The sequence below is a fragment of the Chenopodium quinoa genome, unplaced genomic scaffold (assembly GCF_001683475.1).
Source record: "Chenopodium quinoa cultivar QQ74 unplaced genomic scaffold, ASM168347v1, whole genome shotgun sequence".
NCBI classification, from domain to species: Eukaryota; Viridiplantae; Streptophyta; class Magnoliopsida; order Caryophyllales; family Amaranthaceae; genus Chenopodium; species Chenopodium quinoa.
This window is the reverse complement of record NW_018742879.1, coordinates 3,239,552-3,252,274: the sequence shown is the minus strand read 5'-3', so window position 1 is coordinate 3,252,274 and position 12,723 is coordinate 3,239,552. Positions and strand designations below refer to the sequence as shown.

At 34.9% G+C, this 12,723-nt stretch overlaps 1 protein-coding gene across 1 annotated transcript; it reads left to right on the top strand.

Annotated features, from left to right (window-relative positions):
- Positions 1-6,289: 6,289 nt before the first annotated feature.
- LOC110726512 (lysine-specific demethylase JMJ25-like) lies at positions 6,290-10,283 on the top strand. Its single transcript, XM_021905989.1, has one exon. It carries the CDS (start codon positions 6,535-6,537, stop codon positions 10,108-10,110), a length of 3,576 nt encoding a protein of 1,191 aa, XP_021761681.1. The 5' UTR covers positions 6,290-6,534; the 3' UTR covers positions 10,111-10,283.
- The last annotated feature ends 2,440 nt before the right edge of the window (positions 10,284-12,723 follow it).

Below are 12,723 nucleotides of genomic sequence, written 5' to 3'. Positions count from 1 at the left end.
CGTACTTATCAGAAGCACTAGCACTCCACATGTACAAGTTGCCATCTGCCAAGGCATCTCAAAAATTTTGATAGAAGGCGATAACGTACTAGTGGTAAACTCAATTAAAGGTAGTTGTTAGAATATTCCGTGACTCCGTGGAAGATTTAAAATGTGATCAACAATATAGAGTTGCTTCTATAAAAAAGCTCGAACATCAGGAAATGTGATCAACAACATAAAGTTGCTTCTATAAAAAAGTTTGAACATACTTATAATAGTCCGGAACTCCTTTCAATCATTCAAAGCGAGGAATTAGGTGTATCCCTGAATGTCAGAGGAGACAGGAGAGTCTCTTACTTCTATATTTTTACCTTATGAAAAAAATAGAGAGAGAAATAAATTCTACTGGACGACTCTCACAACTAAAGAGTAACGAATTAAACACAATTTTTTGTATGCGGCAGGGGTGTTACTCAATTTACTCGGTCAGGGGTTACTCGAGTTGTCGAGATTATTCGAGTTTCTCGGTCAGGGGTTACTTGAGTTGTCGGGGTTACTCAAGTTACTCGGTCAAGGTTTACTTGAGTTACTCCTGACCGAGTAACCCCTTGAGTAATCCATGACCGAACCCCTCGAGTAACCCCTGACCGAGTAACTCCTCAAGTAACCCCTGACCGAGTAACCCATGCCTGATCCCTCAAGTAACCCCTGACCGAGTAACCCCTGACTGAACTCCTTAAGTAATCCCTGACCGAATTACTCGAGTAATCCCTGACCGAGCTCCTTAAATTACTCCTAACCGAGTAACTCGAGTAACCCCTGATCGAGTAACTCGAATAACCCATGAGCGAGTAACCCCTAACCGAGTAACTCGAGTAACCCCTGGCCGAGTGAACCTCTCAAGTAACCCATGTCCGAACCCCTTAAGTAACCCTTGACCGAGTAACTCGAGTAACCCCTGACTGAATAACTCGGGTAACCCCTGCCACACGGTGTGGCCTGCTGCACCAAAACTTTGCTTCGAATTAAAAATACTAGGTTTCATTTGTTGTGAAAATGACATTCCCTCCGTTTCATAATGTTAGTCCCATATAGAATCAATCACGTAAAAGAAGAATATTTGAAATCTAACATTAAAGTACAAAATAATTCATAATTAGTTTACCTTATTTAAGTTTTTTTTTTTTTTTTTTTAGGTAAGCATAAGTCATAATGTATAATTCAAGGTATAAATTTCCTTACCTAGAGTCATGTCATCAATCCACACCAATGAATTCCAAAAAAATTAAGTTAAAATGGAACATATTCAATATAGGTAGATCTTTTTTAAACGCCCAAAATGATATATGAAACTATCATTATGAAACAGAGTGCGTACATAATACAAGTACGTAGTATTAAATTTGGCCACTAGCATTATCTATTCGAGTACTAGTAGAAAAAACCTCATTAGTAACGTCTTATTAGTAATGTGGCATTAGGATAGGCTAGTTACTAACACTTTTAGTAACTAACTATATTAGTTACTAATTCAGTACTAGTAATGCCGATTATAACAACTAACAATGCCAATCACTAAAAGTCATTTTTACTAGTTATTAATAGCATTTTTTCCTACTAGAGAGTATTCTGCTAAAATTTGAAAAGAAAATTGATCAAAACTTAACCTTTGGTAAATTTTATTAACCCTAGCTAAACAAAAGAAAACAATAGAAAAAAAAAAAAAAAAAAAAAAGAGACCAGTGTGCTGTTATATTATTTGATTTTAGGTCCTGTTCACTTCACCTTATTTTTGCTGAACTGAAATTATTTTTACTGAACGTAAATAATTTTTGCTGAACTAAAATTATTTTTACCGATTCTCTGTTATATTTCTTTTTTAAAGTTACTGATTTTTATTGAACTGAAATTATTTTTACTAAACTGAACTTATTTTTACCGAATTGAAATTATTTTTGCTGAACTGAAATTATATTTACTCAATATTTTTTCTTTAAGGTGAAATAAAGGGTCTTACTTTTCTTACTAATTCTAGTTGTAACGTAAAATTAAGTACGAGTAACCTTAATTAACCCCTAAACAAAATAATTTTTTATTTAAATAAAGTGAAATAAGGTAAATGGAGTAAAAACCTGTTGACCAAAATATATATTGGCCGTCCATTAAAAAATCTTGAAGTGGTTACACTGTAGACAATATTTCATAGAATCTCCTCCAACAGTTTTCTCTTAAATTCTAATACAAAGAAAATTCGATATTATCCGGCAAAAGTAATAGATTGGCACCCTAATTTGCTCAAGAGTCAAGACAACACTGTAGAAAAACAAGTTCCCTCCCTTATCTATGGTTGGAAATTTGGAATAAGTTCGTTAGACCCAGTTTACTTCACCTTATATTTACTGAACTGAAATTATTTTTACTAAACTAAAATTATTACTGAAATGAAATTATTTTTGCTGAATTAAACTTATTTTTATTGAACTAAAATTATTTTTACTGAATTGAAATTAATTTTACAAAATATTATTTTTTAAGGTGAAGTGAACAGAGCCTTACTCCGTAAATATTTATCAATTACATTAACAACGACATCCGCCATCGTCACAATCGATAAAATGGAGCCCGACAATTTTTATCATTATAATCTTCTACTGGTTGACAACTATTGATACCTTCTTTGTCAAGGAGAGTAGCTCCAATCTTAATGCTATTGGCATTTTCCATGAATCCTACAAGTAACAAAGGGTTAAAGAATATTAATTATAATGAAAATTATAACCATTAATTTGTCAAACTCCTGTGAAAACTGACTAGATTTGTCAATTTACTACTGCTCCCTTCGTTCCTGTTTTTTTGTCCCAATGTCAAAATAAAGGTCACATTTTGACCATAAATTCCCATTGTCTAACAAAAGGAAATATAGTCATGTGAGATTTTGTTTGATTCGTTTCATTGCAAATTTATTTAATATAAACTTTTTATAGTTTTTACGCGTATGAAAAGAAAGATATAAGCGTTTTAACATGTGTCTTGGAGATCACGCAAATTCAAATGGAGCAAAACTAAAGGGATAGAGAGAGTATTAATCATCACATTAACAACATGCGCCACTAACACAATAACAAATTCTCGGGGCAACTTTTATCATTTTAATCTAGTATTAGTTGGCAATTACTTTTTTTTTTTCCACGGAAGTTAGCAATTACTACTGTTACCTTCTTTGTCAAACTTTTTAAAAAACTGGCTATCTTTGTCAATTTATACTTACCTAATTAAAAATCAACTTCTCAATATTACCTTCTTCCGTTTTGACAAAAATATAAACTCTGCAATAAATTATAGCGCAAGAATATATATATGAGAATATTTTGTCTAATGTCTAAAACATTTCTTTTTAGTATAGGTTTTGGTTGTCCTACTTCTATTTTTATGAATTTTATATTCCTAAAACTAAAGGATTAAATAATAATTATGAGAAGATTAGAATGCACTTATATTGTGTAAAAAAAAAAAGAAGAAAGAATCCACATCAACGCAAAATAAATTAACATATTAAACTCTTGTGCACCCAAACCATTCATACATGAGTAGTTGTAATCCTTACCCGGAGACCTACAAAACAATAAAAAAAGAGAAAATTGTTGTTTTCTCCGTATTAAAAATGATCTTGTTAACGAACGTTCTCGGAGCGTTAGATAACTCTTTAAAATAGTTCCTAAAATGGTATTAATTTGGGAATGCATGCAGAATCACACATTGATTTGTGTAATTAATGTTTATTTCAAGTTAATGTTTTTACTTTTAGTTATTTTATCCAACGCTCCCGGAACGTTTGTTAGCATTTATTATAAGTTTTTTTGTTTAAGTGAAAATTAAGTGCAATTAAAGAGTTTAAAATATAGAAGAACGAAGAACAACATTAGTTATGTTGGCTGTTAATAGAGGATAATATTAAATATCCTCCTTGATATTATCTCATTGATGATGGCTGTATATGAATATGTGATAATTCCCTTGATTAGAAACATGTGATATCTTTGACCAGCATTTATATATGACTGTCTTCATTTAGGTAAGTATCTGAATACTCATTTTGTTTTATAATAATCGCAATACTTTGATCAATAGATATGTCAATGCACAACTTTAAACATTAATATTTGTAATTATATATATTATTTAAAAAAAAAATACCATATTAATATAATGAAAATATAGAGAGTGAGGGATAGCTCAAGTGATTGGAACTTCCCTCCCGATTTCAGGAGATCCTGTGATCGATTCTCACCCTGCTCTGTGGCTCTCTAAACACCAAAAAAAATACTTCTATGATGATAATATACTTAAAGACTAGTACAAAAATATTTCACATGACACATATGTTTATTATGATTGATAAAAAAATATAGTTAAAGTAAGCATATAAATAGTGCAAAAGTCAAAGTGTTGCGATTATTGCAAAACGGAAGGAGTATATATTTACACCTCTGTATGACGGTACATAATATCCTTTGCTAGGATATGAATCTATTTCCTTAGTTGATTTGATTTTTTGTAATTAACTCTTGTAATAATGAAGAATCTTATCTATGTCTATACATTTATCTTATCTCTATTATATAAGCTAAGAGGGATACTGTGGTGTCCACCTTAAAGGACCTTAATACGAATTTTGTACAAACTCTAAAATAGACTTAGTTCACATTAATTTATTATGGACCACTAATATTAGAAACACTATACTTATTTATTAATAATAAAAAAAAAGTCACTATGTTAAAATAAAGGTTATTATGTTAAAATAAAAGTCATTGTGTTATTATAAAGGTCATAAGAGATTAATTTTCTTCAAATTAATGAAATTTTTAATATGCTAGTCAATATGAATAATAAATGTCATTATATTAAAATTAGGGTCACTATATTAAAATTAGGATCATTATATTCAACATTACGTCGTATTTCAGATTCACAACAATATTAAAGCTCACACAAATTTTAATAAAAGTTACAATGTTAAAAATAAAGTTACTATGTTAAAATTAGGGGTGAGCAAACCGGGTACCCGGTCAAAATTTTAGGAATCGGACCTGAAACTGGTTGGAACTGGGTCCTAAAATTCGGAATCGAAATCGGAATTGGAATTGGTGCAACCGGTCCTAAAATTTAGGAATTGGAATTGGACCCATCGGGTACAGGTTCCGGGTACGCACTTAAGTATGTAATTGTTAAAATATAATACAAATTATAATACCTATTTTTGTTATTTTCATTTTTAGCGTTTAATTATTATATTTATAATATATGCATTAAGCTATTTGTATTTATGTTAGGTATTAATAATACTTCTTTTATTTTACTAATTAGATACATTCAACATATTTTTGTTTTTAAAAATTTATTTAGTTTGGCATATATTGGGTAACCTGGTACCCAACCGATTCCGGTTCCAAAAAGTTGAGAATTGGAATTGCAACCGGTTGTAACTGGATCCTTAATTTACTATGCGGAATTGGAACCACCGAGCCGATTCCGAACTCGCCGGTTTCTAATCGGTTCCGGGTACCCGAAATTTTTGCTCACCCCTAGTTACTATGTTCAAATCACATTCAGCTAAGCGCGTATGAATCTCAAGTCCACAATAATATTATTGTAAACCAGATTCACTCAAGAATTTTTTTTTCGAACTTTTATACTATAATATTAAATGAAAACGATTACATGAAGTACTGCAACTACCTTTTCATTTCATCTATCATTTCTCAATTATCTTACTTTCCTATTTACATCTTACTTCGTATCATATTAAAGTCAATAAAACTATTGGATTTAAAAAGTACTTTGTAATAGTTTAAAGGAAATTTTGTCAAAAACCATCTTTAAAAACTTTCTTTTTGTGAAAAAACCACCTTATAAGAAAATTATTGTAAATAACCACCCAATTTAAAATACGGAGTATTTGTCGTAATTCACCGCCTTTTATAGATAAGTGAGCTATAACTTTTAACGAATCAATTGTCATTTTGTTATGTTGTTGGCGGTGAATTACAACACAAAATTAAATTAGGTGGTTATTTACAACATTTTTTTTTTTTAAAAAAGGTGGATTTTCACAAAAAGAAGGATTTTTACAATAATTTTTGACCAAATTTCCTAGTTTTAAAAATATAAACAAGATAATATCTAAAGTTTCATTCATTTACGATAAATAGAAGAACTTTTTATTTTTTTTATTTTTTTACACGAGTAAAAAAAGGTTCAAATGAGTGAAAATAGGGTAAAGAAAAACGCACGGTTGACAATTTTTTTTCCAAGAACAAATCGTCTTTTTTGGCAACACGAGTACGATGTATTCTAAACAGTGGGAAACAAAACCGGGTGCGACTTCACGGCTACCTCTAAATCCAAGAAATAAGCCAATTACCCAAATCGGTTAGAATTTTTGCAACATCCATTTTTAATGTTTCTTCTACTTCAATTTCCACCAAATCAATCCTTCAATCTTCCTTCATTTTCAACCGCCCTGTAATTTCTCACTCCACCCAATTCACCATGAATCCAGTAGAAGATCCTACTAAGCCGTTGACTTCGAAAAGGGGTCGAAAACCGTCGATTAAGGCAGCAGAAATTGACGGAAGCCTGCCGGAAAACACTGAGCTTCCGGTGAGGAAACGCGGCAGACCGCCGAAGTCGGAGCCGTCTGTGAGGAAGCGAGGCCGACCGCCGATGCCGAAGGAAGAAAGTAGTAATGGAGCAGCGAGAGAGAAGAATGGGGGTGGAAGTCGGAAGAGAAAGGGGGGAAATGATGAATGTGATGTGGGTTTTGATGGGGGTGTGAAGATCGAAGGAGGGTTATTGAGTGTTGGGGTAGAAGGTGTTGATTCTGGGGAGAAAGTGGAATGCACTGAAGGTGTTTGTGAAAATGCCTCTGAGAAAATGGGTAACAGGAATGTTAGAAAAACTAGGGGAATGGGAATGGAGAAAGTTAGGAAGAAGGTATTGGATGGAGATGGGAATGAGGTTGGAGCGAATACTTGTCATCAGTGTAAGAGGAATGATAAGGGAAGAACTGTGAATTGTAGTAAATGTACAAGGAAAAGATTTTGTTTGATTTGTATTAAGAATTGGTATCCTACTAAGACTGAGGAGTATTTTGTTGAATCTTGTCCGGTTTGTCGAGGGAATTGTAATTGCAAAGCTTGTTTGAGGTTAGAAGGGGTGATTAAAGGTATGTTGAAGGAACAAGAGGTGAAGATTAGTGATGATGATAAAAAGAAACACTCTTTGTATTTGTTGCAAACTGTTTTGCCGTATTTGAAGCAGTTTGAGGAGGAGCAGTTGATGGAGAAAGAGGCCGAGGCTCGAATTCAAGGTGTGCTGGCATCTGAGGTAATAGCTGAACGCATTGATTGTCCTCTTAATGAACGTATGTTTTGTAATAATTGTAAAACTTCAATTGCTGATATGCATAGGAGTTGTGTAGACTGTTGTTATGATTTATGTCTTGTTTGTTGCCGGGAAATTCGGGATGGTAATCTTCGAGGGGGTGGTGAGGATGTGGTTGTGGATTTTGTGGATAGAGGATATAGTTACATGCTTGGAGGAGAACCAGAGCCTTTGAAAACTAAGAAAATTTCTAACAAAGATTGCATGAATGCTGGTTTAGAACCTTTGATAAATGAGGAAATTTCTGGTGGTGTTAGCATAGATGCTGGTTTAGAACCTTTGAAAGATGAGAATGTTCCTGATAGTGTTAGTATGGATGATGCTGGTGCTGAGCCTCAGAAAAATGAGAACCATTGTGATGATGTTAGTGTGGATGCTGGTTCTGATCCCTTTAAAGACCAGAACCTTCCTAGTGATGTTACTATGGATGCTGGCTCAGAACCTTTGAAAAATGAGAACATTCCTGATTTTAGCTTGGATACTGGTTCGGAACTTTTGAAAAATGAGAACATTCTTGATGATGTTAACAATGATGCTGGTGCAGAACCCTTGAAAAATAATAACACTCCAGCCAAGCCAGTGTCAGTAGAATGGAAATCAAATGTAGATGGTTGCATACCTTGCCCTCCACAGGGACTTGGTGGGTGTGGAAACGGGGTGCTGAAACTAAGGCGTATATTTCCAACAGAAGTTTCAGAGTTGGTTAAAAATGTAGAAGAAGTATTAGGAACCTGCAATGTTGCTAGTATGAATGCAATTACTTCACAAGGCTGCTCCTGCACCAGTTCTATGGGTGATGGAGGTTTTGGAATTGGTAATTCAAGGAAATCAGCCTCCCGAGAAGATTCTGATGACAACTATCTGTATTACCCTGCTGCCATTGACATAAAAAATGAAGATCTGGAACATTTTCAATGGCATTGGGCCAGAGCTGAGCCTATCATTGTCAGAGACGTTCTTGAGACCACAAGTGGTTTGAGTTGGGAGCCAATGGTCATGTGGCGTGCTTTTCGTCAGTTGAAACATCCAAAGCATACCAGGCAGTTGAATGTAAGGGCCATCAATTGTCTTAATTGGTGTGAGTTAGATATCAATATTCATAAATTCTTTGATGGGTATACAAAGTGTCAATTTGATCCCTACTACTGGCCTTTGCTATTGAAATTGAAAGACTGGCCACCATCTACTGAATTTGATCAAAATTTACCGAGGCATGGTGCTGAATTTGTCCAGGCTTTGCCATTCAAGGAGTACACTCATCACCTAAGTGGCATTCTTAATCTTGCTTCCAAGTTGCCAAACGACTATCTGAAGCCAGATTTGGGGCCAAAGACTTATATTGCTTACGGGGTTGCGCAAGAGCTGGGGCGAGGAGATTCAGTGACTAAACTACACTGTGATATGTCTGATGCAGTGAACATTTTGACACATACTGCAGAAATGAAGCTCAATGCTGGTCAGCTCCAGAGGATCAGACGATTGAAGCAGAAGCACATTGCCCAAGATCTTAAAGAAATAAATGGCAGTCGTTCAATCGCCAATGACGATAAATATGTGACTGAGTTGGGAAGTAGTCAGTCGCTTGATGCTGCTCCTGAATTTCCTAATAATTGCCAGTCTGCATGCACATCTGGGCAGGGAAATGTAACTGTAATTGACAGAGAAAAGCTTAATATAATTGATAGGGAATGTGGTGTTGATGATACCCCTAGAGTGGAGCTTCAATTTGGTAATCCTTTGATTAACCAAGATCCTTCAAATGTACCAGAGCTGGAAGATGATAAATCATTGCTTTCGAGGGACATAGAATTAGCAGCAGAATCTGCAGAGCCTGTGGACACTGATAAGCTATGTGATGGCCTTACAGGCGTGAAGGGAGAAAATGCTGTGGTTGTTTGCTCCACTGATGGGCCTAGAATAGATACGTCTTGCACCGGAAATCATGAAGGAAGAGGTTTCGAAACACATGTTGAGATTGAAGTGAAGCAAAAAGCTGATGATGTAGAAAACTATAGCAACAATAATGATGAAGTGAATGATGATGTGATTGAAGAGGTTAAGCCCGCTGCTGGGAAAAGGAGAGGCAGGAAGAAGAAAAGGGGAGCTATAAATTCCCGGAAATCAGTGAAAGTGACTAATGCATCCAGTTGCGGTGGTGATGGGGAGAGTGACACAGATATACCGACTGCACAGCCAAGAAGTGATGATAAGTTAAACGAAGAGATAGAATCCGGGGGTGCTGCTTTATGGGATATCTTCCGGAGACAAGATACACCTAAGCTGCAAGAGTATCTACAGAAGCATTTTAAGGAATTCAGGCACATATATGGGTCTCTTGTGCAGCAAGTTGTGCATCCAATTCACGATCAAACATTCTTCTTGACTGAAGAGCACAAAAGGAAGCTAAAGGAGGAATATGGAGTTGAGCCATGGACATTTGTGCAAAAGCTTGGCGAAGCTGTCTTCATACCTGCTGGTTGTCCCCATCAGGTTCGGAACTTGAAGTCCTGTATTAAGGTTGCTATGGATTTTGTCTCACCTGAAAATGTTCCAGAATGTGTGCGTTTGACAGAAGAGTTTCGAGTCCTTCCCCCAAATCACAAGGCGAAGGAGGACAAGTTGGAGATAAAGAAGATGGTTCTTTATGCTGTGGAAAAGGCTCTTGAAGACTTGAAATCCTGACCTTGATTTCAGAATTCAGCTAGTTTATATTGTTTCTTTGTAGCATTCTTATTTCCTAGGTCCATATTTGTAGTTTCTCAGAATTGACCTTACCTTTATGTGTGTTTGTAATCTATGTTAGGAGTTTGGTGGATCCCTCAAGTCCATGTTATATTTTCATAGATTTCAGAATCCATTTACGTTTTATCCTTTCCCTTTGTAGCTTACCTGAGCTCATGAATTTAGATTGTGCTTGAATTTTTCCGGATCTCTGTTTTATGTCTTTGATGGTATTTTTTTGTCCATGTTTTATTTTAATGTTTACGATATCTCTCTGTAGAGGTTGTATTGTGATAATTTTCATTTTCAGCTTTAATAGCTGTTACATGTAAAAGATTATGACTTGTACATTGATTTCATTCAAGAATGATCAAATTTTGTGGCTGCCCCGAGTTTGATATCTTCTGGTCTGTGTTGCTTTGCTTCTGAAGCCATAAAATGGTAGTCAGTAGTTGCATGCATCAATTCCAACATCTACTCTTGTTTATCTAGGGTCATGATATGCCTATTGAAGCAGCCTCTTCAATATGCGGATTCTATAATTTAGATCTGGTATTCATGTATTTATCTATTATGGAATTTGAGCCTTGTCCTTCTAATGATGCCTACGTTTACCTGGATTATATACTTAGTGTACTTATAAACATACGAAAGACTGGGTCTTTTGTGCAGTTACCTGTACGGTTATACCTGTCCCTGTCTTGGTATTTTTTTGGACAGGGATGGTATAGAGTTGCCTAATGCCTTCCTATCCTTCAGCAATGAGTTGAACGAATCTGTTTGGTAGTCTTACAGGGTAAGCTGAGAAATTTGTGCAAACCTTAACATTCTCTCAGTCCCTTCAGCTGGCCTATGCATTTTGCTTCTTTTAAAACCGGTATAATTAATCTGAGGTAACGGTATCTAATTTTCTTCTGTAGTATAGCAGAAAGCCTATTTTTGTGCCCTTAATTTTGATATTACTTTGGCTCTTACTTGCTCATAATTATGCTGCAACCTTAGCCCTTTTTCTGTAAATCTGTTTGGGGGAGCGTGTTTGGTAGATCAGAACGTAACAGGCAATTCACTTATGTAGCTTCATGCCTTCTATCCTCTCTCTCTCTGCTCCTTGATATATCGTTCGGCTTCTATGTTCTGTTTTCTAAATCTTTCTGTGGTCTGCGCTTAGAGTTTTCTCTGTTACTGAGCTGCTGTCCTTGCTTTTCTAGGTTCCATGTTCTTGATTATGTTTCCTTTTTCCAGAAATGAGCTAGATGAATCGATCTTAGGTGCACTGATGATCTGCAACGTTCTCTATCTTAAAATAGGAGTCTTGAAGCTAATTCTTGTCAGGTACTTTCTACCAGATTAGTTTGGTCTGTTCAATTTCCATGGACTGAATATACTCTTTTGCATGAATAAATCAGAATATAGTGATTATGACCGAATCACTACAGCACTATCTTTTTCTGTTTTGATACATGCTGCATTCATCTGACAGATTCAAGAGAAGACCATTTTTGTTATACAGCCACACAGGCGTTATTGCTTGCATATTATGAATCCATCTCACTTTAATTTTAGGAAGTAGTTTTGACTATCGAATGTTAACCATCAAATGTGGCCACATTTGATGCATCTTGAACAACCATATATATTATGTTACCCAAACTTGAGTACTATGTTGGATACCGTTAAGTGGCCAAGTGTTTGCCTCAGCTATTTTGTGCTTTCTTGGTGATTGTCCTTAAATGACGTGTTCCACAATATACGGTATGGTTTAGAGCCAGCCATTTAATTGTTAGCGTTGTTTCCAAAACCCTTCCCCCCCAAAATTACCAGAGCATTGATGCTAGATGCCTATAAGCACCTCATTATGATCCATAGAAACCAGATTTGCTATGACTAGAGAGTAGCATGAGTTTGTAAGAATACAAGCATGTGTTTGGAATTTGATAGTTGTTTCTGGTTACATTTGATCTAGTTCATATTCCGACTTGTTTTAAGATCTTGTTCTGTTCAATTTTTTTGATTTATACTACGTATTAACAACATAAAGTTACATTTAGTCAAACACAATATTTTAATAAGTTGCACTACATAGAACGTTTTTATCGCAATTGTTCTCTTTTGAAAAGCTGCAAAATAGTTACTCGCTTCATCCATAAAAGATTGTCTCTTACCTTATTTGGCGCAAATTAGATTTTGCTTGATATGTGCGGTTTCATGTGCACAAATTAGATTTTGCTTCTTTAAAAAAGTGAAGTTAAAGGTTAAAGGCAATTTTTAGAGACGAATGAGTATAACACGGACTACAAGATTACCTTAGTTGACTACTCAATGCTTGTCTCAATTTTTTTTCTCATCACATGAAAATATGAAATAGTTTTCTGATTAATCTTCTCTTTAAAAACTATACACCCATTAATTTGCAATTAAAAAATAAGGAAAGAAGTTTGTAACACTATTCGTTTTATTTCAAGTAACCATTTTTTTCCCACTAATACTAAAAAGGAAAACAATCTTTATTTTTCGAATCCTTTATCCACCAACAGCAAAGAGACAAAAATCCAAGATTCAATCACCAAACTCCAA